General features: G+C 40.0%; 2 protein-coding genes and 1 long non-coding RNA gene across 4 annotated transcripts in view; 2 read left to right on the top strand and 1 right to left on the bottom strand.

Moving 5' to 3' along the window:
• Positions 1–27,760, top strand: part of LOC132384700 (vitamin D3 receptor-like) — a 211,624-nt gene that overhangs the window by 160,491 nt on the left and 23,373 nt on the right. The window contains exons 8-10 of one of the 2 annotated variants that reach the window (XM_059956074.1): positions 3,699–3,847; positions 8,226–8,342; positions 10,601–10,756. In XM_059956074.1, coding sequence (XP_059812057.1) covers positions 3,699–3,847; positions 8,226–8,342; positions 10,601–10,756 — 422 coding nt within the window. Of the gene's footprint in view, positions 1–3,698; positions 3,848–8,225; positions 8,343–10,600; positions 25,244–27,760 lie in introns of those variants that run through there. The other variant, XM_059956072.1, reaches the window with a different exon arrangement.
• LOC132384704 (uncharacterized) lies at positions 2,248–27,103 on the bottom strand. Its single transcript, XR_009508990.1, has 3 exons — positions 26,796–27,103; positions 8,171–8,360; positions 2,248–2,461 (listed from the first exon to the last, which is right to left on the bottom strand). It is a non-coding gene; the product is annotated as an uncharacterized LOC132384704 (long non-coding RNA).
• The window catches only part of LOC132384701 (uncharacterized), a 44,667-nt gene continuing 44,008 nt past the window's right edge, over positions 27,102–27,760 (top strand). The window contains exon 1 of the mRNA XM_059956075.1: positions 27,102–27,204. Coding sequence (XP_059812058.1) covers positions 27,117–27,204 — 88 coding nt within the window. The 5' untranslated portion in view covers positions 27,102–27,116. The remainder of the gene's footprint in view (positions 27,205–27,760) is intronic.

Below are 27,760 nucleotides of genomic sequence, written 5' to 3'. Positions count from 1 at the left end.
CCAACCAATGTGCAAAAGAAGACGAACTGTGCAAATAGAAAAAAGCAAATAATAATAAACAAGCAAAGAAATAATATGGAGAACGTGAGTTGTAGAGTCTTTGGAAGTGAGTTCACAGTGATCAGTTCATTGTTGAGGTGAGTGAAGTTATCCACGCCAGTTCAGGAGCCTGATGGTTTGAAGGGTAATAACTGTTACTGAACCTGGTGGTGTGGCACTTAAAGCTCCTGTACCTCCTTCCCAAAGGTAGCAGCGAGAAGAGAGGATGACCTGGATAGTGGGGATCCTTGATGATAGATGCTGCTTTCTTGTGACAGCGCTCCTTGTAAATGTGTTCATTGATGGAGAGGGAATGATGGACTGGGCTGTATCTACTCCTTTTTAATGGAGGCACTGTCATGTCTTCTTTGCAATGGGACTTGAGTGCTGGTCCTGGGATAGATCCCCTGATGCAATGACACCAAGGAATTTAAGGTTACTGACCTTCTCCATCTACAATCCCCTAATGAGGACTGGTTTGTGGACCCCCAGTTTCTTCCATCAGTACTCTTTGATTTTGCTAATGTTGAGTGAGGGGTCACTGTGGCACCATTCAACCAGATTTTCAGTCTCCCTCCTCTATGCTGATTCATCAACATCTTTGATTCAGCCAACAGTTGACCAACAACAGCCAACAATCAGCAAACTCAAATATGGTGTTGGAGCTGTACTTAGCTGCATAGTCATAGTCATAAAGCGAGTAGAGCAGAGGGCTAAGCGCACAGCCTTGTGGTGCACCTGTGCTGATGGTGATTGTGGAGGAGTTGCTATTGCCAATCTGAACTGACTGGGGTCTGCAAGTGAGAAAATTGAGGATCAAGTTGCACAGGAAGTTATCAAGGCCTACGATTTGGTCTTCCTCCTCCTAATCACCTTCAGCATCACCCTTGATGATTTTTTCTTATTTCCCCCAGCTTCTCTGCAGCCTTCAGCATGTCTATTCACAATATCCCCTTTTGTCCTTCCTCCACTAACTGTATCTCTGTGTTCTCCTGCAGCCTTAAATCTCACTCAGATCTTCTGCTTCCTCCACTCCGGTGCAATATGCATCATAACTCTTCCCAAAACACCACTGGTGCCTTCACCAATCTTCACCCCACCTATCCCCAACCCTCCCCCGAACCCTAGGGTGTCCTGAAAATGTAATAAATCAAAATGTATTTCATCCCTCCTAACTAAGGCACGTCTTTTCTTTTCACTCTGGGGGGTATGCTTTTGGATTCTAAGCTGTGATAAAAGCACAATTCAAGTGTAGGCATACATTCTTGCAGGATGCATGAGATCTGTGTGATCATTCTCAACTAGGTCCCTGCTATGTGTTGCTCTGTGCGCAAAATTGCCTCCATTTTGATTCTAATGGATCTGCAGAATGGCTGATATGAGAACTAACTTTGTTAATTACATAGTTTCAATAGAACAAACTATTTGGATATTCTTTTTTTTAAAATGGGGGTAATAGCAACCTATATATTTGTCTAGTTTTTAAGGATCAGTTATGGCATTGAGCAGAATCACATGATTGTGGGCCATATGCTGGCACCCTTTGACTCTACATTTGGCTTTCATTGCCACAGCCAGAACTGGGACATGTTTTGAGTTTCCATCAGTGTAAAGGATGCCCATCTACCTTTTCTACCCAGACGAAATATAAGGTGTTGCTCCTCCAACCTGAGTGTGGCCTCATTGCAACAGTAGAGGAGGCCATGGACTGATACTTCGGAATGGGAAGTGGAATTAAAATGGATGGCTACTGGGAGATCCCACTTTTTCTGGCGGATGGAGCATAGGTGCTCAGCAAAGCGGTCTTCCAATTTACTTTACTGAGTCCTGACGAAGGGTCTTGGCCCAAAACGTCGACAGTGCTTCTCCCTATAGATGCTGCCTGGCCTGCTGTGTTCCACCAGCATTTTGTGTGTGTTTTACCAATTTATGGCGGGTCTCACCAATATACCGGAGGCCATACTGGGAGCGCTGAATACCAATGGGCACACTGTTTACTGTATGGTCACAGATTCAGTCTAATCACTGCACACAATACACTTTGCAAATGATCTCGCTCAATCTTTTAGAATTACTGTGTATCTATATATCATCATGTGTGAGTCAAATTGGCTGCTATTTGTTGCATTAGCAATGACCACAATAAAGCTAACATTAGTCAGCAATGTTTCAGAATTTGTAAGAACTTACCTGGAAAATTTCCAATTTTTAATTTTGTTTTGCTAGAACTGTAACTTATGACAATGAATGAGCTGTCAAAAGTTAATAGCTGACCTTTGTCCTGTCCACCTTGAGCTCTCCTTTTTCCTTCTCTTCTATTATTGAGCACTGAGTAGAGCTCTGTGTACCAGTGCAATAGAAATTCAGTCATGTAACAGGTTATTTTTCTGTGGTATCACAATTCCAGATTTTGTTCCAGGTCCTGTAAGATGAAAAACATGGAAGGCATTAGCATGCACAATGATGCCTAATATCATGTGACACTTGTGTACTCTTGTACTTTTACATTCAAGGCCAACAAACAATGTGGGCCTCGCATGTTGAAGCATCTTGAACCAAAAAGTCAAGACCTGCTCTGGCAATTGTTAAGGTGGACCCAACCTTATTCTGTGGTCACCTGCCCCATTTCTACTACTTATAATTCCCAGAGATTCAGTTTCAGCCACAGCTTTGGAGCTTCTTCCATGCTGACTATATCCTCATGCCTACTGACTGTCTCCCTGAAACTAGCTCCCTACCCTACACCCACACCTCACAATATCCATCCCTCTCTCCATTTTGGAACATTTGTCCACATTTTCCTTTACTGGCACCACTCACAGCCCACTAACCAACTAACTTCCTGTACAAGCTCCACTGTCACAATGGCTGGAGCTTACAGATGAAGCCTTGCTATTAGATGGGTTCTGCATTGAACAGTGCCTTGGGCTTTGTATGTAATAAAATACCATCACTGTGCAACCAGTCATTCAGCCTCTCACTAGGTGTTGCCAAATTAAAATTTAACATTACGACAAAGCCCATTCTTGCCTGCTGTTTCCACACATTGTCCAGCAGAGGGACTCAGAGATCTCCCTAGCCTATGGGCACCAGTACAGCTGCTTCAGCTAACTCAGCACAGGATCAACACTGGAGCTCTACTTACTGATACAACTCTGTCCCATTCTCTATTAGTTTAAAAAAAGAGTAAACACTTTTTTTTGTATCTGTGTTTCGGATTTACAAGTCATTGTGCGCTATGTAAAGTGGTGCTAAAAAAAATGTTGCATATCGGAGCCTTTAATTTCGGCTTAGTAACTACCCATGTCAACCTTATTTCCACTTGCTCCCTGTCACTTCCCCCCCCCCCCACCACTCCCCAACCATCTTCCTTCATTCTACTCTGTTCCAGATGTAGATTATTGTGCATATCCTTCCACTCTGTGCAAGATATAGACTACAATTTCTCTGAAAGTTTGGAACAGAATAGCAAATGAAAATTAGTTACTCAAGGAGGCCAAGATACAAAATGGTCATCAGCTGAAAGGAAACAAAATAATAGAAAAATACAGGAGAAATATCAATTAAAAAATACTAAAATTTATCAATAAAATGTTAATGTACAACAAAAGTACTGATGCAGAAATATTTAATAAGGGTAGAACTTATTCAATCTGCAGGGAATTGTCTACGGATGACCAAATTTCCCTTCTGAAGTCAAGTGCAATTGAAATTATTATGCTGCGATCAAACCAATCCTTCTCATTGGACGATATGTCCTGGAACTGTGGAGATTATTTCAAATATAATGTAAATGACGTCACCAAAGGTAAGCAATAAAAAGAACTAAAATCATATTTATTCTACATCCTCCATGTCTGACTGCAAGTTACTTAATAGGTTCTGGTAAAACCACATGCTGAGCACCCACAGTGATGCTAGAAATGTGCAGTGTCTCATTTGATGTAAAGCCTGAGGACTTGCACCATTCTAGTTTAGTTCCCACAGAGTAAAGGTTGGTATTTAGCCTATCATTGTCAAAAATGTCTGTAATCGTTTAAAGAATTGGTTAGATTAATCAAACAGAATATTAAATATTCAATTAATTTAACATGGCCTGCCTCATTTTTTATGCCGCTCTTTAATACAAGAACATATGTATGCAAGGGAGGAAAAACAAGGGCATGACATTTCCAAAAACCACTCCAAAAATGTACATTGTAATGCAAAGTCATGGCTTAGTGTTCACCCATTACATTAAATGTATGCATGCATGTGCCTTTCCAAAAGTTGGAAATTTCAAGTGTTTCCTACTTTATAATAAGTAATATGTTGGCGCGTGGCCTAGTGGGCAAGACATCAGACTAGTAACCTGAAGGTCACTGGTTCGAGCCTCAGCTGAGGCAGTGTGTTTGTGTCCTTGAGCAAGGAACTTAACAACACGTTGCTCTGCGACGTCACCGGTGCCAAGCTGCTTGGGTCCTAGTGCCCTTCCCTTGGACAACATCGGTGGCGTGGAGGGGGGAAGGCCTGCAGCTTGGGCAACTGCCGGTCTCCCATACAACCCTGCCCAGGCCTGCGCCCTGGAAACTCCAGGCGCAGATCCATGGCCTCTCGAGACCGACGGATGCCACCACTAATAAATAATCTGCTGAAAATTGGTTACCAGTCTCTGCTTATTGAGGCAAGTATATAAAAAAAATAATTGCTGCTGGTTTGTGAAAGTTTTCAATCCTCAAGATGCACCCACTTGCTGTGGTCACACAGATTGTTTGATCTGAACTGAGCCAGGTGCAAGGCTGTGGATCCTGGGTGCTAGTCTAAGTGGGTAAGTATCCAACTCTCAATTTCCTTTGGAGAGTTCATGATTATGCTTGAAGTGGGCATAACAGTTTCTTCCACCACAAACCTCATCTTTTGCATCAAAAAGGACTTGGAATCCTGACAGAACTTTGGAGTCATCATTTTGCTATATCCTTGGACATATAGTAGAGAAAAATTGGTCAGGTACTTTCTAGGGCACAGGGTAATAACTGATCAATCCTGTGCATCGTTTGAGGGGAGTTTCCTTTGGTCATTACTTGCAGCATCAACATCAAGAAGCCATTCCAAAATAATGACTAGAATTTAAATAACACCTGTAATGGCATGTAAAGAAGGCAATGCAATATGAGCCAAGGAACTTTTTTGTTTAAGACAAAGGTTGGACCAATGGTCAAGGTGAACATGGTGTGGGAGATCCATATGGAGTCCCACATGGCTTTGGTTAGGCTCGGTGGATGGCAGGGGTGGTTAGAGATCTAATCACTGATTATGGGGGTGGAAGGTCCAGTGAGGGTGGTGGAATGCTGTGAGAATCTGCTTTAGCAGGAACATCTTGCATTGTCCTTGATTTATTTAAGACCATAAGACATAGGAGCAGAATTAGGCCATTCAGCTCATTGAGTCTGCTTTGCCATTCCATCATGGTTGACCCTAGATCTCACTCATATGTGGATGATCTCAAAATCCCAGGATCACTTCCTTAGTTTAGCATATCTGCTGTATGAAAGATCTTGAAGGAAATTAATGATTGCCTGCATGGAATGTGCAGTAAGTGCATAATTTTTCATTAAATTGAATTGCATGGTGCACATTAACAGAGCGCTATTGGCACATTCCTGACTTCAGTGAAAATAGCAGGAGGAAGAAGTTTTCACCCTCAAGAATAAAACTGTGTTAGTATTAGCATAAGATGAATAGGTGCAAATTAAAATTTTGCGCACTCACACTTTGCATCAGCAGCAAGGTAGGATCTATTTGGTACACCGCCTGCAAAAATAAGAGCTGCTGTAGTTGAGTTGGCATGTCTGTTAACAGCTTTAAAAATTGTGCAAATATAAACCATGATTGCTGTGCTTATAGTCATGTCTTCATTGGTTGTTTCCTAACTGCCAAATTTCAATTTGCCAATTATTTGTGGGTTTATCAAAGGTCCTCACATAGAATCAGTGTGCTTTTCAGTTATTCTAACAAATCCATTTTCACTGAGTTGGCCAATTACTGGAATCTAATGCCCTTTGATAATAAATTCTATATAAATAATGGGCAGATCACACCAATCTATCAAAATAACATGGAAGGAAGCGAATGTGAAAGTTAGCTAGGTAACATACTACATCTCACCCCATGCTGTCTATTCAATCTTTAATGTGCTAGCTTTACCAGGGATAGAAGTTCTAAGGTGTTCCATTAACATGGATCACCTCTGCGTCCAATGCATAATAATCAACACATTACTAATAATACACATATTTTAATCAAAGAAAGTATCTCTTTAATCCTGCCTTCCAATCATTATAACAGATTGGGCACCTTTTCCATAGCATTATCATTTATGCAATGGCATCTCCACAGACTATGAGGATGGGTATACAAGAAAACTAGGGGAAATCTAGCAGAGTGCATGCAGTGTTAAGTTGAATCAAGTGGTGAAAGCTATGATCCCAATCACAAAGGATCAGATGAAACATACAATAGACAAAGGACATCTATTTCTATTTACAGGCATTTGACATTGACTCTTCCTGATAAGTACAGTGAGTAATTTTGTATATTTTGAGGCCAAAGCTATAAATGCGCAAATGCCTAATCTTAACTATGCTCAGTGGAATTACTCCTCCGTATGCAACATAGAAAATAGCATTGTTGTTCTTGTGCTGTGATCCTGTTCATTTCATTTGGATATATAACATGGCAGGAAATGCTCTCATCTACCACCTTGGAGTGAAAGATCTCCCAAAGGGATAATTCATTTTCAGATACTAGAGCATCAATAGTCAAAGACCATAACTAATTCATATGTTCACTTCAAATGTTGATTGTGTGATTGTGTGATATTTCAAGCTGGGCTATATTACCTTTGTGTAAACTCAGATATTTCTGTATTAATTTTCCCTTCCTCAGTACCCATAAGTTAGTTAAAAAATTCAAGACAATGAAGGAAACATAATTCCTTAATTAGCGCCCCCCCCCCCCCATCAGTGTCCCAAAATCATGGAAAAGAGTAAATGTAGGAGACTAATGCCTTCAAAGAGTTATCTCCTCCCTGGGACATCTGACCCCAGAGATATTTCACTTCATGGAGTGCCCGATAAAAGTGACAGCTATTGTATTAGAAATGCTTATTTCTCATCTGTCCTTCTGGGGCACCTACTAGTAACATAAATGGAATATTTGCTGTAATGTTATACTACGTGGATCAGTTCTACAATAGCTGATTTCAAACATTATATTGCACCTAGGGGGGGAATGTGGTGGTAGAAAGGATTACAGTTCAGTGGTGGGGTCCTGGGGCAAGGTGTCATTACTCACCTGTATATTTCTCATGGCAAGGTAGTGGAGGGATCTGGATTTTATTAGGAAGGGTGGTAGGTTTAGAAGAGGAAGAAACAGAAGTAATTATCAACCCAGCATTGGTAAGGGGCTGGGGTTGGGTTGGGTGAGAGGTAGAATGATTCAGATGCCCCAGCAGTGATGTTGGGGGTGAAGGGAAATGAAAGCAACCAGAGTCTGGGACTTAGAGGAGCAGTAGATCAAAAGCTGGGACAGATTGTGGGACTGAGATCAAAGAATCAGCTGCTAAGGATTGGGGTGAGAGCTTGTGGGTTTGGGTAGGCTACAGATCAAAGTCTCAAGGAGAAACCTAGAGATTGGGAGCTGTTGAGGAATGTGTGGCGGGTAAGACCATGTTAACCTCCAAACAAAATGAGTATCACTTAGGGAGTGAGATCATATTTTGAGTCCCTGATGTGGACATGACATCAGGGTCCAAAGATGACCCATGACATAAACGTTTGTAGATTTGAGAATGGGTTTGATACAAAAATAATTTTGAAGCGCTCATTTCTGGGTTTGCCATCTGCAGATATTCACCTAAGTTTCGCTTTTCTGGTTAAAAACTGGCCAGTGAAATCAAACTCTGTACAAAACTGGGGCATCATCATCGTGACCTCATTTTGTGTGACATTCAGTGCATGTATCTATCAAGCTGGGTATTCTTCCTATGTCACCTGCAATAACAAAAATGATTACAACTCTAAGTTATTTTAATCTCCTACCATAAAGTTCTAAGAATGAGGGAGAAATAAAAACACTTCATGATTTCTTTTACCTGAGTGTATTTAGAAATTTATCCAGAGAGATTTTCACTCTTTTATCCTTTCCAGCTGGTCATTCAAAGGAGTTGCTGGAGCCACTGGTAAAATTTCAGGTTGGCCTAAAGAATCTAAATTTGCACGAAGAAGAACATGTTCTACTCATGGCCATCTGCATCCTTTCACCAGGTAAGGACAGCAGCAATGCTTTAAAACAGAACAAAATTGTCACTATAAATGCAAAATGAAAAATAAGGACAACCTCCCACACAGGTTTGGTATCTATGCACACCATTTGTGGTAATGACTGCCTGTCTGTACCTTATTTTCTGTACTTGGCTTGCACAACCTGCCCATGCCAAGTGAGTGTGAAGTACATTGTAATAATTTAGCCAGATTTCCAGCTCCTGTCATTACCCAGGTGTAAACTGTTAGCTTCACTCTACTGATCTTGCCTTAATTGTAAAATTAAGTCCTTAATCTAGACCAAAAAGAAACTAACACCCAGTCTGCTTTCCCTGCACTGACTCTCAAACAATGCCTTTTCTTCTTGTAATGTCAGGTGTCTAGCTTCAGAGTTACCTCATTAAACTTAAAATTAATTTTCTACCTTCTAAATTACATTCTTGTCATACCACTTTAAAACATAGGTTTCCCAACTCTTTTTCTTAAAAACCTGACTCCAGTGTCAACTTTTACCTGGTTGGAGTACCCTATCCCCCCCTCCATCCCAAACAATAAGAAGAACACATGTTGAATTTAAATGAATACAGATGATGCAGCAATTATTCCAAATAGTCGCTGCAATATCAAATTATCATGCATTGCCTACAACAGGTTGGTTCAGGTATCCTGCCTGAAAGGTAATTTGTATTTGAAAGCTAAGTTTCGGTTTACTTGGAGACACATAACAAAATAGGCCAAAGTCAGCATGGTTTTGTGAAGGGGGAATCTTGCCTGAGAAATCTGTTGGAATTCTTTGAGGAAGTAACAAGTAGAATAGACAAAGGATCATCGGTGGATGTTGTTCACTTAGATTTTCAGGAAGCTTCATGCTGCACATGTGGCTGCTAAAGTGTTACATTATTTCCTGGAATAAACATTACAGGAAAGATACTATCCTCAAAGAAGATTGGCTAACTGGCAGAAGCAACGAGTGGAAATAAAAGGGCCCTTGTCTGGTTGACTGCCAGTGATCGTGATGTTCTTAGAAATTTGTGCCAGTTGTATGAGAATTCTGGATGCATAAATCCCAGATAAATGAGCGTTTACTGCAATTACATTTACATCATCAGTCCAAAGACAAGTACTTTTAAAGCATCATCATCGCAATAACCACAGATTCATAAAATTGTTACAATGCGGAAAAAGCCAATTCAGGTCATTGAGGGCATTCCAGCTTCTAGCAAGGTTAGTCATTCTCATTCTGAATTCCCCTGCTCAGCAAGATCCTGTGGTAATGACCCGATTGTTGTTTATAGATTGGTATTTTTTGGTATACATTAGTCAGGGCACTGGGCTACTGCTCTTTGAATAATGTCATAACTAAGTAGAAACGTGAGTTTTAACATCTCACATGAAAGACAGCATCTTTGACAGTATTGTATAACGCTCCCTCAACTTGCAGTGGCATGCCAGCTCAGAATACACATTGGACCCCTAACCATGAGAATAGATTTCACAACATAACTTATTAAAGTGTAAAGAGGGTTTCTTCTTTTTTGTTAACTAGCAGGAATGCTAATTTACTGATAACGAGAATGGTATTCCTTTGTAAACCAAATGGGGATTAATGTTCTTTCTTCTGAGTCTGTAAGCTTTTGTTGACGGGCTTTTGGGCAGATCGGCGCGAGGGGGTCGAGAGAGAGGACGCAATGCTCTAAGCTGGGCGAGGATCGGACCCCAAAGGGGGGGTCCGAGGCCAGGAGATTCTCCGAGGGGGGGAGGATGAAGCTAGATGTGCTTGGTTGACCACTCAGAGGGTCCTGAGCTGTTTGGAGAGTCGAGGAGTTCGGAGGGTCCTGAGCTGCGAGTCGAGGAGTTCGAAGGGGATTGAATGGTGGCCAGAAGACTTCAGAAATTGAGCTCCAACGGCTGTGCACGAAGTGGTTTGGACTTTGATAAGTTTGGCGCCTTTTCTTTAATTTTCTCTTCATATATACTGTATTGTTATTAATCACTTAGTTATAGTAACCTTTATAAATTGTACTCATTTAATCGCATATGGTGTACTGTCTGTTTTTGGGCGAGGCGGGGACATCACACAGCATCCACACCAGCTGATTACCCAGTTTGGCGGGGCCGAAGGCTGCTCCCCCTAGACAAAACGAGCTGAGCGAGCCTGAGGCGACCCAGGGAGTTACACAAGGTTGACATTATCGTCTTCTTTGTGTTTATGCTGCTGTGAAATCTGTTTTATGACCTATTGTTCTTGTCTGCATCTCCAGATCGTCCTGGATTACAGGACCGTGCTCAAGTGGAACGTATTCAAGATGGGCTGTCTGAGACTTTGCAGATGTACATTCGGGTCAAGCATCCATCCCCTAGTAGTCGGTTGTTGTATCCAAAGATGATCCAGAAGCTGACAGACCTCCGGAGCCTGAGTGAGGAGCACGCCAAACAGTACCGGTTTCTGTCTTTTAATCCTGCACATACCATGAAACTCACACCACTTTTGCTTGAGGTCTTTAGTAATGAAGAGAAGTGAATCACTTTCTTTCATTTCTAACTTATTTGGTTTGCACAGGGTAGCAGGCTTGGTGGTGCATCCACAGCATTTCCTTTGAAAACTAAGAATCCAGTCATTAAATATGGTACTGATTAAGCAATTCTAAATTATTAAACCACTCATTTAAAGAGAGAAGAGGTGGGGTGGTATTTGCAAAGTTCTGAAACAATTGCCACCTGCACAGATGCTGTACAATGTAAACTCAATAATAATGGTAGATTTCCCCCTCATTGATACATACTTTTTACATGTGACTATACAAGAGCAATGACAGGAAATATGGTAAATATTGATGTATTATTGTATATAAGCTACATGCATCTGTTATGTTAACTAGCCACAATATGAATACTGTGACCCATCATTGCTTGCAGCACGTAACAAGTATGTGCAGTTATTACAAGGGAAAGGTTTACCATTAAATGAAAAAAAAAACCTGCAGATGCTGGAAATCTGAAATAAAACTAGAACCTGCTGCAAGTGCTCAGCAGGTCAGGGAGCATTATGCTTCAGAACAAAAAAAAACATTTTTTTTTGCTAGCCTTGGCTATGTTGCCCATAAACTTTGAAAAGGAAAGACTTTTTACAGTTACACTCTAAATATGTAACATATTAGAAATCCCAAAACTTAAGTTGGATTCAGAGGGAGCAGTTTTCCTTCTCAAAGACAAGAGAGCCAACATTGTCCATCCCTTATTCAGTACAAACTACTACAAATATCAAGTGCAGCTTTGGAAGCTTGTACTGTTTCTAAATGCCAGCAAAAAAAATACCTACTTCTTAGTCTCTGAGTGTTAGGATGTGTTGGTCACTGGTGATGACTGAAAGGAAACTGATGTCGTAATTGTTATAATCTGCACTTCTGAAGTCCAACTTTAAAAATATTTATATAATATATAATTTTAAAAAAATATTTCCAATACTTAATTGGGAAGTTGCGGCTGAAATCTTGGGGGGCTCTTAATGTCCTCTCAGGTCACCAGTATTTCTACGTACCCTTGAGAAGAAGGGCTGAGTTTTCATCAACTTTTTCACAAAACTAGATGTACACTTTCAACAAATCTGGGTCATATATCACATGATGTCAAACATTCTCTTATTTTTATGACTTCTATTTGAAAATTTCAGTTTAGAGTTTCCTGCTTTTCAAGAATGTATCCTGTGAACGTTGGTTTTTAAACTCAGAAATTTTTGTGCTTAGTTCCTGCTTTGTACTGAATTAGTTAATCCACTTATGTAGGGGCATTTGGTCTTAACACCTTTAGTTGAAAGAGAGGTGAGCAATAATGTCTGCTCCTGATAAGTGTAGGTCCAGCTGGAATAGCATGTTGCTGGATGAAGACTTGAGTCTTATAATATTTTCATAGTAGAATTTCCAGATGTGTTGGCGCGTGGCCTAGTGGGCAAGGCATCAGACTAGTAACCTGAAGGTCACTGGTTCGAGCCTCAGCTGAGGCAGCGTGTTTGTGTCCTTGAGCAAGGCACTTAACAACACATTGCTCTGCAACATCCCCGGTGCCAAGCTGCATGGGTCCTAGTGCCCTTCCCTTGGACAACATCGGTGGCGTGGAGAGGGGAAGGCCTGCCGCTTGGGCAACTGCCGGTCTCCCATACAACCCTGCCCAGGCCTGCGCTCTGGAAACTCCAGGCGCAGATCCATGGTCTCTCGAGACCGACGGATGCCACCACCAGAATTTCCAGTTGCCACTGACCATTTAGACTAAATCAAAAACAATCTCTTGAGTTATGCAGTGCAAGGCAAAAGGTGACTGTAGAACTGTACCCCTGTGGGTGTTCACGCCTTCAGATAAGGGGTAAAAATTATTAGGAAGAATACACATTGCTCCACTTTCCAATGATTGGGGAAGCCATTAATATTTATTCTCTCTTACTGTGGATTTTAGAATGAACTGGAAATGCTGCTGTGACATCAGGCTGACCTGTCAAACAGATTGTAACCTTATTGTCTGTATATTGCAGAATATGCACTCACTCTATATGTACATAAAACAGATGTAGTACTTAGATTTGCTTGTGAATATCCCACCCTGTCAATCAGCTAGAGTCCCTGTGCAGCAGCAGGTATTCTATGCACTTATTCTCTAGAAGCAAGTAACATTGTTTCATACTCAGGAAACCGCATTCCCTTCAGGTTTTAAAGAAATAGAAATGTTTAGAGATATCTGTTTTGACCTTTGTGGTATATTCACTTATATCAAGTACTGTGCTGAACTTAGACTCGGGGAGTTGAAAATATACAAATAGGTACCCTAGTGATTTGAATCTTAGTAACTTGCAAAAGACAATCCTTCCTAGCCAGTGTCTAACTGGCTGATGCTTACATGGGTGTCCTGCACTTGCTCTAAACTTTACTTTTGAAATCAGTTACAAATGATAGATGCAATGATTCTTACTGCCTTAAATATTGAAAAGGGTATTTGAAATTAAAATTGAATAGAATGTATGAATGACATCAAAAAATTGCATTTACTTGAGTAAATAAACAAACAGCACTTATCAACAAATAGGCAATTTTTTAAGCATTATTGGGATAAAAATAATTCCAGTGTGTGTGATGACAACCCTGGGGAGATAATGATTCATAACTGGGTGAAAGCAGTTACTGGTATATACATCATAATGGATCTCTATATCATTCATGTAAAAGTATACCACGGGCAAGAAGCAGCTTCTGGACCTATGCAAGTTGACAGTTAGGAAAAATGACTGCTTTATTTCTAATGGAGCATGTTTTAGGATTATCTCTAGAGGCTGTATTATAATGGAAATTGACTAGAAATTCAATCACGTAATGAAAAGTGTTTTCCTCTGGAATGAAATGCAGTAGTGACCATTTCTAGATCATTTGCAGGAATTCAATCGAGCATATCCAGTTCTGAATCATCCTTGCATCTCTGACGTGATTTTTTCCATTATAGTCATGCACAAGATCCACATGCAGCCCTCACCCGGCTTTAACCGTTCTAGCCATAATTCCCCCAACTCCCAAATTGCACTAATTCCTTCCCCCACCCCATCCCTATCTATACCAAGACTGCAATCCACACAATCACCTACCCTCCCTCCAAACCTCCCCAATTGTCCTGACCACCCACTTGATCTTTTTCCTCTCTGACCACCGCTCCAGCCCTCAACCACTAGTCACCACTGTTGGTGCCCCACTGCTGGATTCACATGAATTTCTAGGCTATTGGTAACCTAATTTCAGCACAAGATGATGAAGAGACCTGTGTGAACCATCCCAAAATATCTGAGAATACATGGTTATTTTTTCATCCAGCATGTTTTATACTTGGAAACTGACATTCTGGGTTGGGAAAAATAAATTTACCAAATAGAAATCAGGAAAATAAATTTATATTTTGTAAAATGTATAGTTTTATCTTATACAAAAAGAAAAGTATATTTTATAGAGGGTTGTTATTATTGAGTAAAATAAGAGAGTTTTACTTTAAGAGCAGAACTTTTTATCCCCTCCTCCGAAAGTTACAGAGCCTCTGTTTGTGAGCTCAGTTCTGTAGGTGTAAAAAAGTGTAATGTTATTTCTGATTTAGAAGATATTTGTTCAGCATATATGTAAATAGCATCCTGCTGCGTTATTCAGGGCTTGCTTGACTACAAAGTTAATAGTTTATGCTGATGATGGGCAAATCTGCAATTAAATTTTAATGAAGTGGTGCTTTTTCTTTAATGTCCTGGTCACATGTAGATACATCTGTTCCTAATGAACTAACAATAATCCTTCCACATCCCTCTCCCAAATATTACACAACTGTATCTTTATTTTTAAAAACGTAAGAGAATTTATATTCTATTAAGTCAGGAACTGCACAAGTTCTTTTCATAACTTGGCAGAGTAGGAATTTTTTTAAATGATCATTTGCATATTGCTTCATAGATCTTCTTCTGCTAAAGTTATTTTTATAATGTTAATCCTTTGAGGGATGTCTGTATTGCTTCATTCCACATCTTCTTACCACCGCAACAATACAGCCCAGCTCAGTGAGATTTAGGGAAATCATATTCTGTGCATTCATTTGTGGTTTGTCCATTGTCATTGTCAATGAAGACCTCGACACCATTAATGATGGTGTCAAGACTAGCGCTTGATTTGGATTTAAGTGAGGGAGAGTTGCACAGAATATTATTTTATCTATGTGAATACTGTACTCACAAAGTCTTCAAGTTCTGCATTTTGCACTTAATAATGTAGGCATATTTTTGGCATATTTAATTCCTCTTGTGTAAAGACCAAGGAAACCAGTAACTAAGAATAGGATTGATTGAATGTATGGTCTCTGTTTGCCATTATACAAAGAGGAGCCCAAGTGCCAGCTTAAGAAACAATTTGGTTGTTTCATGCTGTTACCTATCATCTGTCAGATTCACATTCTGATGTAATGCTGAATATATAGCAAACCTCATAAATTCACTAAACCATCACAAATATTTTGTGAATTCAGTTTAATTGCAGTCCAAGGTAATGTCTTTGACAATGCCTTGCTCCCAGCTGGTACTTTGGCTATTTCTCTGGAACTTTACAAATCCTGCCCAGTTTACAAACACCCAACACAGATACAGCCTGTACATACGAAAGAACAGTTGGGAGACTGATGGAATGGATTTACCAGCTGCTGCGAGTCTGTTGACATCTTCTGCATGTGGGTACTGGCTTTGCAGCTGCATTTCGGGTCATGAACAGCTCACAGGAATGGAATGGAGATTACCTGTATACTGGTTTAGTATATGAAGAATGTAGTAACAGGAAAAGATAGATTTGTGTTATCCTTTGAATGTTCTGGTCCAACCCGTTTAAACCACATGTTCAGTGTCTCCCTTCATATCATAAAAAAATAGTGCCAGAACACAGGTTCAGGAGTATTATGCAAGAGTATATTACACAGCCTACTCATAATATAAGATATATTAAGGATAATGACTTCTGCAGAACGTGTTAAACTAGAATATACTCAAACTACACTAGATAGAAGATGTAGATCACATGACACTGAATAGATATTTTGTTCTTTTGGAGCTGGAATTGTGTTAGGAAGTATATTTTTAGCAATTGCTCGATCATCTGCATTGCTGATTATAAGGAAGGTAATTATTTGAGCACATGTTTAATAACCTGTTCTGGCAAGCTCCAGGTGCAATTTTCCTCTTTAAGTAACGTCAAACACAAAAAACAGCAAAGCCAGAAGAAAAGAGAAATGTATAGCTGCATCCTTGACTGAGGTCAGTGGAGGGAATTTTTTTTTTACCCCAAGCCATAAGAGTCACATATTCTGTAGGACTCCAAGATTTCCTTTGAGCTGCAAAGATAGCTTCTTTGATAAATAAGTAAGACAGAGAACCTCAGCCCGCAATAATGAATATTCTTCTTTCATATTAGATGTTTACTTTAATATTAAGCTCTGCAAATGTATCTTGATTTTTATTTAATGATGGCTGTGTGCATATTTTAGTTATCACACCCACTATGCACTCCAGAGGGAAGATTTTAGGACAGCGCTATAATGAAAAAGAACCACAGTGCTACCACCTATCTTGTGTCAAGTGCCTTAATTTTAATCATTTTATGTGGAACATGGTGGATTTCCATAAATCAACCTCATCCATATATTGTTAGATACTAAACTCACATTGAATTGTTGGCCCATGTTTTAACTAAACCTCAGATTCTTCTCTTGGAGCATTTGCTCTGCACTATCTGCCATCTTTATCATTTAGACTTTGGCCAAGTAACATAATTTTAATTATTTCTAGCTCTGCAACTGATCAAGCCAGTCCATTATCATAGAGCTAATGCTTCAACCAGTACAGTTACATATAAAATATTTTATGGCACCTGTAAAGTTGTCTGTGTTCTGGTCTCTTAAGCAATATTGCCAAAGCACGGATTACCCAAGCGTTTGCTCTGTTGCTCCTTATTGAACTTCATTGCTAAATTTGTCTATGTGACAACAGTGACTGTATTTCAAACTTTAATCATTAGCAGTGGAGCTGTTTGGGACATTGTACTGCATATTTCAACTGTGTTTAAAAATCTGCCAACCAGAACTAGTGCTGGTTACGGGGAGATCACGGAGAGGGTAAAGGTTATTAGCTTGGTAGGACCAGGGCAAGTTTGATGAGAAAAGTAAGTGGCCCAACTTACTAGGTGTGTGATCAGGCAGAAAGATCAGAACTGGGGGAAGTCTACAAGAAATATTGCAGTTGGGTGAAGGGATTGGTGGAAGCAGTGCTGTTTGAGGAGAGTATATAAGAAAGGCTAGGGGAGGGGTAGGATGAAGTTTGCACCCTGCATCATTTGTGTGTGCCTAAGGAGACACGAGTGGGATCTGGGGTGGAAGGGGGTGAGTGGGAATGGTGAGGAGTTCAATGTGTTGGGAAAATATCCAAAATGATGCAAAGTAACTGGGCAAACACGAGGAAATCTGCAGACGCTGGAAATCCAAACAACACACACACAATGCTGGTGGAACACAGCAGGCCAGGCAGCATCTATAAGGAGAAGCATTGTTGACGTTTCGGGCCGAGACCTTTCGTCCTGACCCAAAACGTTGACTGCTCCTTTCAATGAATGCTGCCTGACCTGCTGAGTTCATCCAGCATTTTTGTACCCCTCAATTACCTGCCCCTCCTCCTAGATTCTACCATACCTACAGACTTGGGACGGTTTACAGCAATCTGTTAACCTACCAACCTGCACATTTTTGGGACATGGGAGGAAACTGGAGCACCCAGGGGAAACCCATGCAGTCGTTATGAGAATGTGCAGATGAAGCGTTTCAACCCTAAGCATCAACTGTCCATTTCTTTCCATGGGTACGACCCGACCTGCTGAGTTCATCCAGTGTTTTGTGTGTCACATTTGGTCATTTATCAAATTTCTGGCAGACGGATCTCCCAGTGGCCACCCATTTTAATTCCACTTCCCATTCCCATTCTGATATGTCAGTCCATGGCCTCCTCTATTGTCGTGATGAGGCCACTCTCAGGTCGGAAGAGCAACATCTTATATTCCATCTGGGTAGCCTCCAACATGATGGCATGAACATTGATTTCTCAAATTTCCAGTAATGTTCCCCCCCCCCTTCACCATTTCCCATCCCCTTTTACCTCTCTCAACTTACCTAAATACCTGCTGATCACCTCCCTCTGGTGCTCCTCCCTTTTGTTTCTTCCATGGCCTTCTGCCCTCTTCTATCAGGTTTCCCCATTCTCCAGCCCCGTATCTCTTTCACCAATCAACCTCCCCACTCTTTACTTCACCCCTCCCTTCTGGTTTCCCCATCACCTTGTGTTTCTTCCTCCCATCCCTTCTAACTCTGGTTCCTTATCTTTTTTTCTCCATCCTGCCAAAGGGTCTTGGCCCAAAACGTCGACTGTATTCATTTCCATGGATGTTGCCTGGCCTGCTGAGTTCCTCCAGCATTTTGTGTGTTTTTCCACAAGAAATTAATCACTGTGATTCTGAAGTGTACTTTTCACCATTCAACACTCTTAGCCTAATCAGGTTGGAATTGCACTGTTTCCAGAGCAGGACCCAGCCAAACTCTAGGAACTTGACTTAGGAGAGGTTTCTTTGCTTTCTCTTCTTAATATCACTCGATATGTTCACAACTTGACTCAACACTTGTCACACCCTCCCCTCCTTACACCACCCACCACTTCGCCCCAACCAGCTGCCAATTGTGGACCCAGACCCTAATGTGACATCTAAGCCTACTTAACTTACTAATCACATCTCCTTCACATTCCACCCACTCCACTGCTGCCTATTTACTGAAACTTGAATACTGCAAAGTTTCATCAAACTGGCTTTAAGCTGTCAGAAGGCTTGAGTTACCAAAAACTCTTGACTCCTTCTGTCTCATACAAGATGTACTAGTGAATTACAAATTCAGATGATTGGGATATCACCCTTTGGAATGTGGGACAGTTAGAAGATACTGTGTGAAATTATTAACAGAAATTGTAAAATTAAATTGATACGAATCTTACAGCATTCGCTCAGTTTTCTTTGCAGTTTGTTCAAATAGTGATGGAACACAGATGTCTTCATCTTTACATTTATTCACAATACTATCTGATAGAAGATCATCTGTCACTCACTCCCTCTAAGTTCCTTTCAGACTGCATGTTTGAGTTTAAATATATTTGTTCTTGGCACTATATGTGAATAAATTGCCATAGTTGATCAAAATCACATATGTTTTGAGCAATTGTTAGAGTTTAATGTTTGTGGAAATAGAATTTGTTCCATCAGCACCTACTCCCCTGCAAAAGAAACAACCATTAATACAACGTAAGAACAAAGATGATTATCAACCTGGAAGAAAACTCTTGGATAACATCTATATATTTTTTTAAAATGCTGTAAAGCATTTGTATCATTGAGATGTTATGGCAATACACTTTATATAAGAAATTAAAATAATCTGTAGTAATCTGCATAAAGTTAATTGACTTAATATTACTCAATATTCTAAAATAATTGACAATGTATTAACACAATTTCCATTGGTCATCCTGTTTTGACTTTATAGAATTCTTTGATTTCATGTACATTTTGAGTAAGTTGACAATCAGATCCAACAGTTAGACATTCAGTTTATTAATAGGTGAAATAAATAACCTTGAAATTAAAAGCTTGAAGAAATGAATATAATTAATTTAACTTGACTGAATAGTTGTCTGGGAAAATAAGGTGGATTTTGCAGAGAGTGGCTTTTGGCGATGAAGTTCTATTTACTGGTGTCAAGTGTTAATATGAGTGGGGGTAAGGGTGCGGCTGCTAAAGTGCAATGTGTAAAATATAATTTGTAGAATTTTATATTAGGATATTTGTGTCTGTTACATGCTGTTTTAACAGAATTATTACTCCTATCACAATGTTGCCTTAATGAAATAAAGTAACTTTTAAATATAGACGGGAAGCAATTCTGCAAAGAGATTGAGATGGGATGGGAATCTTCAGATGTTTAAAGAATATCAAAATTGACTAGTTAAGTGTATCTTTTAAAATATTCCTCATTCTTTTCATACTCCTGTTTCATGGGACCTGTTCTTTGTTTTTTTTTAAAGCTATATGTATAGTCGGAGAGATCTTGGACTGAATCAGGTCAAATGATTGTGTTTCCATTCCTTCCTATGATTGTATATGGTGCATGTAAATTAATTAAGAATCTTGGACTCCAACATGGACCTGAGCTAATGTAGAAAAAGATATGCTCTGTACTTGATTGATTGAAATTAATTATGCTTGGTAAATGTTCTGTTTTTATATCCATTCAAGGGATGTGGAGTTTGAAGGCTGAGCCAACATTTAATTGCCCATCCCTAGTTTCCCTTGAGAAGGTGGCAGTGAGCTTCCTTCTTAAACTACTGCAGTTGTCGAGGTGTGGGTATACCCCTCGATACTGTTAGGTAGAAAGTTACCAGCAACAGTGAAGGAATGGCGATTAATTTGCCTGTTAGAATTACAAGGCAGATTTGTATTGAATTAATCTAAAATTTCCAGTCTGTTGATGGTAACATTAAAATATGCACTAGAGAAAATAGCTATAATGTTGCACAGCATGAAGATCTGGTTGAAATAGCCTCTGTTTCTCCTGAAGCCAGCTTGCTCTTTCCTCAAGCACACATCAACAGCATCTGTAATCTGCTGGACAATGACTTCGGCGAGAATCTTGCTGGGCACTGACAAAAGTGTGATGCCACACCAGTTGTTGCAATCACTTAGTGCTCCTTTCTTGAGGATCCTAACAATGACCCACTTTGTCCAGTTCTTGGGTACTTGTCTCCATTTCCTGATGTGGTTGCAGGATGGCTGTTGCAACTTTTGGTTCAGCTTTGAACAATTTGTCATGTCCTGGAGCTTTGCTGTTCTTTAATGATTTAAATACAGCAACAATCTCTTCTTTCTTGGGTGGATCTGTGTTAACATTGAGGCCCTCTGTCGCCTCTTGTATGTCAGTTTTTTCATCTGGTGATGGTCTATTCAGTAATTCTCTGAAATACTCCGTCCATCATGCTTCTTGCTCTTTCTTAGTTGTCAAAAGCAGACCGTTCTTGGTCTCATACGGGACCACTAGATCTGGCCTGGAACTTTCCATGTACCAGTTTTGAAATCTTGTATATATCTCTCTGGTCACCTCGATTGGTTGCTTCTTTGGCCTGCAGTGCAAGTTCTTCCATGCAGACTCTCTTATCCTTTCTTACAAATCTCTTCATTTTTTTGTTAGCTAATTGAATAAGACCTTGAGTCTTATTGACTTTGCATCTAGCACTTTCTTAATTTTCCATCTTTCTTGTAAGGCTGCCCATGTTTCCTGCTGCATCTATTCTTTGTTTTTCTTTCCAGCTCTGTATCCTAGACAGGCCTTGCTGCTGCTCTCCTTGAAGACTGAAGCAATCCATTTCCACATTGTGTCAATCCTGTCTACTGACAAATCCTCATCAAGGTCTTGCAAGGCCTGGAATCTGTTCCTAAGCTGAATGGTGAAGGCAGATCTCACTCTTGCGGCCTTGAGTGTCTTAACTTCAAGATGTCTTTGTGCATGTGTTCTGGTCCCAGTGCATCTCAGCTTGACTTTCATCACTGCTACAACAAGGTGGAGATCACTTCCTGTTTCTGCTCCTCTCTTCATCTTTAGATCCTGCAAGGATCATCTCCACATACTATTGGTCATTAAATGGCCAGTCTGGTTCTTGTCACATCCATTGGGTGAGCACCATGTCAGTTTGTGGATTTCATGGTGTGGAAAGAGTCTCCCTCCTATAACCGGATAAATACCAGCAGGCGTAATGGGCAGTAAGTAAGTAAGTGAAAATGTTTAGACATAATCATTTTGTGTAGAAAATGAAAGCAACAACATACATACCCATTCATTGCCATCAGTGACAATCTAAGGAGTTTGTGTTTGAGGTCAGTGTAATGCATGCTTTTAAAAATTGGGAGTGGGATTAACAAATATCACAAACAAATGATTATACATGGGAGAGAAGCCGAAGTAAGATTTGACATCTTACTCATTCACAAAAATAGAATTTGAAGATTATTGCCTACACTCAATAATTTTTTTTACTTCAAAACCACTCAATCCATATTTTTATAGAGTGGTTGGAATCTGTAGTATGCTACCTGAAGGAGCGGTGGAGACAGATATTCTCACAACAGTATGACATATTTGGACAAGCACTTGAATCGCCAAGATATTGAAGTCTCTGAACTTAATAGGATTAATATAGATAGGCGTAATAGCTGGTGTGGATATTTAGGGCCGAATGGCCTGTTTCTATGCTATACAGCTCTGCGTTGGCGCGTGGCCTAATGGGCAAGGCATCAGACTAGTGACCTGAAGGTCACTGGTTCGAGCCTCAGCTGAGGCAGCGTGTTTGTGTCCTTGAGCAAGGAACTTAACAACACATTGCTCTGCGACGTCACCGGTGCCAAGCTGCATGGGTCCTAGTGCCCTTCCCTTGGACTACATCGATGGCGTGGAGAGGGGAAGGCCTGCAGCTTGGGCAACTGCCGGTCTCCCATACAACCCTGCCCAGGCCTGCGCCCTGGAAACTCGACCGATGGATGCCACCACAGCTCTGTGATTCTATATTTCAAATTATTTGCATATTTCCTTAATTGTTTTACTTTGCTGAAAATTAATTTTAATTTGTTAGGAATCTTGATAAAAATGTGAATTTCTGTTCTAGTGGGTTGGTAGTTCAAATTAGTGTTCATCAATCAATCAGCATTGAGATTGGAGTTATTCTTGGTAGCCCTACTAATCAATTTCTTAATAAGCTACCAACTAATGAAAGATACATCAGGAAACATTATGCAAATCATATGGGTAGGTTCCAATTAGTGTGAGAAGTTGCTTGTTAAACCATGACTTCTGGGAAACAAAAACACCAGTCTGAAAGCTTTTACACATATCCAGTATGAGTACAATTTGTGTTACTTTTATAAGGAAAAGAAATGGACAGACAAAAAAAAAGCAGCGGCACACTCTAACCACTGCAGGCCTCATCAAATCATATGCGAGTGTCAGGGAGATGTGTGGTCATCATGTCCTGCTGAGAACTGAAAATTGTGTACAATCTCTACACTCCATGAGGAGAGAGGTTGGCCCTATCCAACATAAGAATATTAAAGGGCTGTTCTATGTAATAGATGGGATAAGAAGATGGATTTACCAATAACCTACCTCACACATAATGTGAAGGAATTGGATATCTGCATATGTCAGCACTGCCCATTGTATACTGTTTGTAAATACACTGACAAACCATTATTAACTACTTCAACTTGCATAGGAGCATTTAGGTACGCACCAAAAGAGTATGTGTGCTTTCTCTTAGATAGGATTATTGACACTTCAGCTGCCATGCTAAGGAATGTTTTGGCAGCTAACGAGGCCTGCACAAATCGTGCAAGATGAATGTTTAAAATTCAGCTCCTGAAACTCATCCAACCTTGGAACAACATGATTCAATATTGCCACTGACAAATAACTGTTCCTTGTGGGTGATTTTTGTTAATATATCTCTGTCTGAGCATAACCATTGAATCCATGGATCTTATGTTCTATCTATGGTTCAGAGAACCTATTGAACTCATCTATTACTACAGGTGTTAACTTCAGCTACCTCTGGATATTTCCAAACAACACAATAATAGATTTTCTTAATGTCATCTACCCCTCATGGATTGATTGTCATTCTTTGTCTTGGCTCACTTTAGTTACTGACAGTTGTCAAGTATTTTTGCAGTGGAGCAAACCGCACGACTGACATTTGAGAGCCTCATTTACACCATTCTCTAAATCCCAGTTGTTTTTGGCTTTTTATGTTTCCTGTTATTCTGTCAGTTGTTAAGGATGTCATACTCCATTATGAGTTTGCATTTTTAAGGATAAGGAAAAGTATAATACTTAAAGTGTATGATTCAGTGGAATGTAAAAAGAATCAGTAGGCTATAGCATCTTCAACTTGGCCCTAAATTCACTAAAGTTCAAGTTGGAGGTTGAAAACAATCAGTAGGGTATGATGTTGAAGATTCCCTGCCTCCTAAAATTATATTGACTATATTCATTTAAGGTAACCCAAGTTTACAGGATTTCATAAAATGTGATTCCAGTACTTGATAACTTAAACATTTGGAAAGGATGTGTGGTGTTTGAATCAAATTCAAAATCTCCAGTTCTCTCTAGCCTCTAAGATGTTAAACAGTACCTCAGCATTAACTGATTGAGTTTAAATCCCTTGGGGTCATTTATATTGAAGGAGAGGCCACAACGTCAAAAATGGAAGAATAGTCAGGGACAATCCTCAACCCTGATGGTTTATTGGATAAATAATTCTATTGTACTGAGCCAAATAGACCAGGTATAATCCTCGGTTTCTGTTGAAGTAGCTGCTCTTATCAGGATTAATTGTGACATCACTTCAATTGACCGCTTAGAGGGACAAGAAATGAGTCAGATTTCTAGTGTGTGTGTGTGTGTGTGTGTGTGAGAGAGAGAGAGAGAGAGAGAGAGAGAGATTTGTGTGTGCTAAGTATAGTCTGACATGATTCCCATTGTTGAATAGTCTACTGACACTGCAGACATGTACCAAACTCCATTACAAGTTAGCACTTTTAGGAAGGGGAGGGGAAGGTGGTAATAGTTTAAGAAAAATATTAGACAGAATGTTCTGAATACTAAGAATTGATGAGCTATACACCCTATTGATTTCAAAGAGTGAGTTTGACTTTAGCTTAAATTTATAACTGCAAATGTTGGAGATTTTTAAGTTCAAATGTAATCCTTTTCTGCAAATACAACTAAATTAAAAATATTATTTACAGTTTTCAATGTTAGAAACCTCTTGTTTTTCTATATTATTGTTTAGAAAAACAATCAAAATAGTAGATGCTGGAGATCTGACGTAAAAACAGAAAATGCTGGAAAAAGATCAGTTGAAAATCTGTGGAGAGAGAATGTTCAAAAGCAATGACTTTGTTTTCTTGCATGTTTTCTTCTGCATTGTCACTTCAACTTGCAAATGTTATAGTTGTTTTGTACAGTGTGTGAAGAAGGTTCCCAGCACTCTGCAATTGATACTGTTTTTACTTATATCCATAAAAATAATCTAGTTTTCAATTGATTGGTTTCACACTTGAGTCCTTTCTGATTTGAGCCAAATTGGTTTTGTTCATTTTAAATTGTTTTGACAAAAGTGTCTTTGTATTTCCTTCATGTTTTGTTTCACTTTATTGTAATTCTTTATAAAGAATTATTGTACAGAGAATGTAATTTGAAACTCTAGTAAAGATATATGAAAAATATATTTGCTTTTTTGATTTATTCATAATTTTAAAGTTGCTTTTCCCTTCCTCTGAGTTAAATTTATTTTCAATTTGTCCTCATTACAACAATGTTTAGTTTTAAGGACACTGTTTCTGGGTCTTTGGCAGCTTGCCAGGAAAAGCTCCTTGTTTTACATAAGCTCTGCCTTTAAATGTTTAAAACCACTGTTGATTCACCTGAGCCCACCTGAACACTACCTGAGCCCATTTTATTCTCCCCACCTTCCCATCCACTTCCCCTAGGTTCCATCACTCATCTACACACTGGGGGAAATTTATAGTGGCCAAGCTGTACATTTTTTTGGGATGTGAAAGAAACCCAGAGGCCCATGCAGTTACAGGCATTACATGCAAACTCCACATGGACAGCACCAAAAGAAAAAAATGAACCCGGGTTGCTGGAGTTATGAGGAAGCTGCTCTGCTTCTTGTGCCGCTGTTCGGCCCCTAATCCTGATGACCCATTGTTGTCATGTATCATACTCCATAGAGGGCAAACAACAATTTTATCTGATTCTTGAAGGTATCAATATTCTGCTGAACACAGGGCCCAAGGTACTGAGCTTAATTAAACAGATTTAGCATGAGAAAACTCACATAAGTGTCTTTCTTTCACAAGTTCCAATCTCTTAAGTGTTGTGTTTGTGAAGGAAGTGCACTCAGGGACCTACTGGGGTAGCAGAAGGATTGCAACAGGGACTGTTTAATGTTTAATCAAATCAGGAGAGTAAGGGTTGGCCAGCGGGTGAGTTGGCAAAGAGTCAACTGGGGAGACTGAAAGAAGATTGCTTAGACTAGATTAAAAGTAGATCTGCCACAGCAAACATTAACCTCACCCATGATTTTGAATGCTTTTGAATCAACAATGGATGAACAGGGAGGTCTGTAGCATAGATGTGAAGTGGGTGATGCACAAAATGGAACTTAGTGGAGTCCCAGTCTGATGTTCTGCTGTAAATACCTGTACCTAGTTGTCCTGGAGGTGATCAACAATAGCCTGTCCCAGGACAGTGTGAATTAATTTGCCTGGCAGCAGTCTGAAAGGGATCTGCACAGGGAAAACATCCCCCCTCCCTGTGTTCCATGTTTCTGAAAGCAAAATAGCATCGTACACACAAGGAACTCAAACTAGGAAGTGCCAAGTTGAATTTGGTGACTGACGTGAAATTACCTGGAAATAATAGTACCACGAGGCTCAAGGCTTTCCATCCTGCTGCAATTGGACTCTTGAACAGACTTCTCATGATCTAAAAAAATAAACCCTTGATCTCTGTCTATCTCATCGTGGTCCCTTACACTTTATTTATCTACCTGCACTTTCTGTGTAACCACAACACTATATTCTACATTTTTATAGTACCAACTCAATGTACTTGTGTATGGAACGATCTGCCTAGATGACACGCAAACAAAAGCTTTTCACTGTATCTTGGTACATGTTACAATGATTAAACCAACTATTAATTATGACACAAGATGCCATTCAGCCCATTTTTTAAATTTCCTAGTATGACAATCCCGCCAGTACCAACCTAAGGTCCTTCGATCTGTTGACTGCTTTCAGGATGTCAGTCCTGTCGATCTGCTCTGGTAGAAATCATGAGCTCCCTGCCTTTACTCTATCAACTGTGCTTGCAAACGACTCAAGTATAACAATCAAGAGATAAATGTAAAATAAATACGAGTCAGCCAAAACCAACGCCAAGTCTTAGAGCGTTTATTGCAATGACACAGACGCATTCACAAACAAGAGAAAATCTGCGGAAGGAATCCGAGCAACACACACACAAAACACATTTACAAACTTAATTCCCCTGTGACGTCATGACGTCGTGCGCGTGTCCCTTCGGAAGATGGCGGCGGCGAGGAAGTTGTGGGGAGTAGTCGCATTAAGCAGACTGCTGCAGGGGAGGACGTTCCCGTGCGGTTGGAACAGACGGTGTAAGTATATGTTGGTTCTGGAGGCACTGCCGTTTCTATAGACGCGCATGTTGCGCGATTCCGGCTGTGTCCAGGTTAAAGGCTCGATTTTTGGATGTCCTGCCCCGGCGAAGCTGTAATGTTAGGTTGACAACCAACATTGCAGCTGCACCTGCAAAGTCTCATAATCAGTGATGTGGTGATAACATGTGCTGGAACTCTTCAGCGGGTCAAGTTGAATCAATGAAGAGAGAATGTTAAACGCCAGCTACAGTTCATCATAATGTTGTCGCCGGCAGCCCATTCCACGCACTTACCACTCTCTGCTTACAAATCTTACCCCTGACATCTCCTCTGGACATGTTTAGCACAGCTTTGTGGGCCGATATTGTGCTGTTGGATTTCTATGTTTCTATGCTGGTTAAATAACAAGTATGACTAGGATATAAGAGTATAACTTCACTCTAGTTTTTTTATGTAGTGTCATGGAACCTTTATTGCCCAGAAGAGAGAGTATATAGGTACTTTGGTTTAAAATCGAACCAAAAGAAATCTCATCAGGTGGTATACTCGCCCA

Source organism: Hypanus sabinus, chromosome X1 (assembly GCF_030144855.1).
Source record: "Hypanus sabinus isolate sHypSab1 chromosome X1, sHypSab1.hap1, whole genome shotgun sequence".
Lineage (NCBI taxonomy): Eukaryota > Metazoa > Chordata > Chondrichthyes > Myliobatiformes > Dasyatidae > Hypanus > Hypanus sabinus.
The sequence above is the reverse complement of the archived record's forward strand: the minus strand, read 5'-3'. Positions and strand labels throughout refer to the sequence as shown.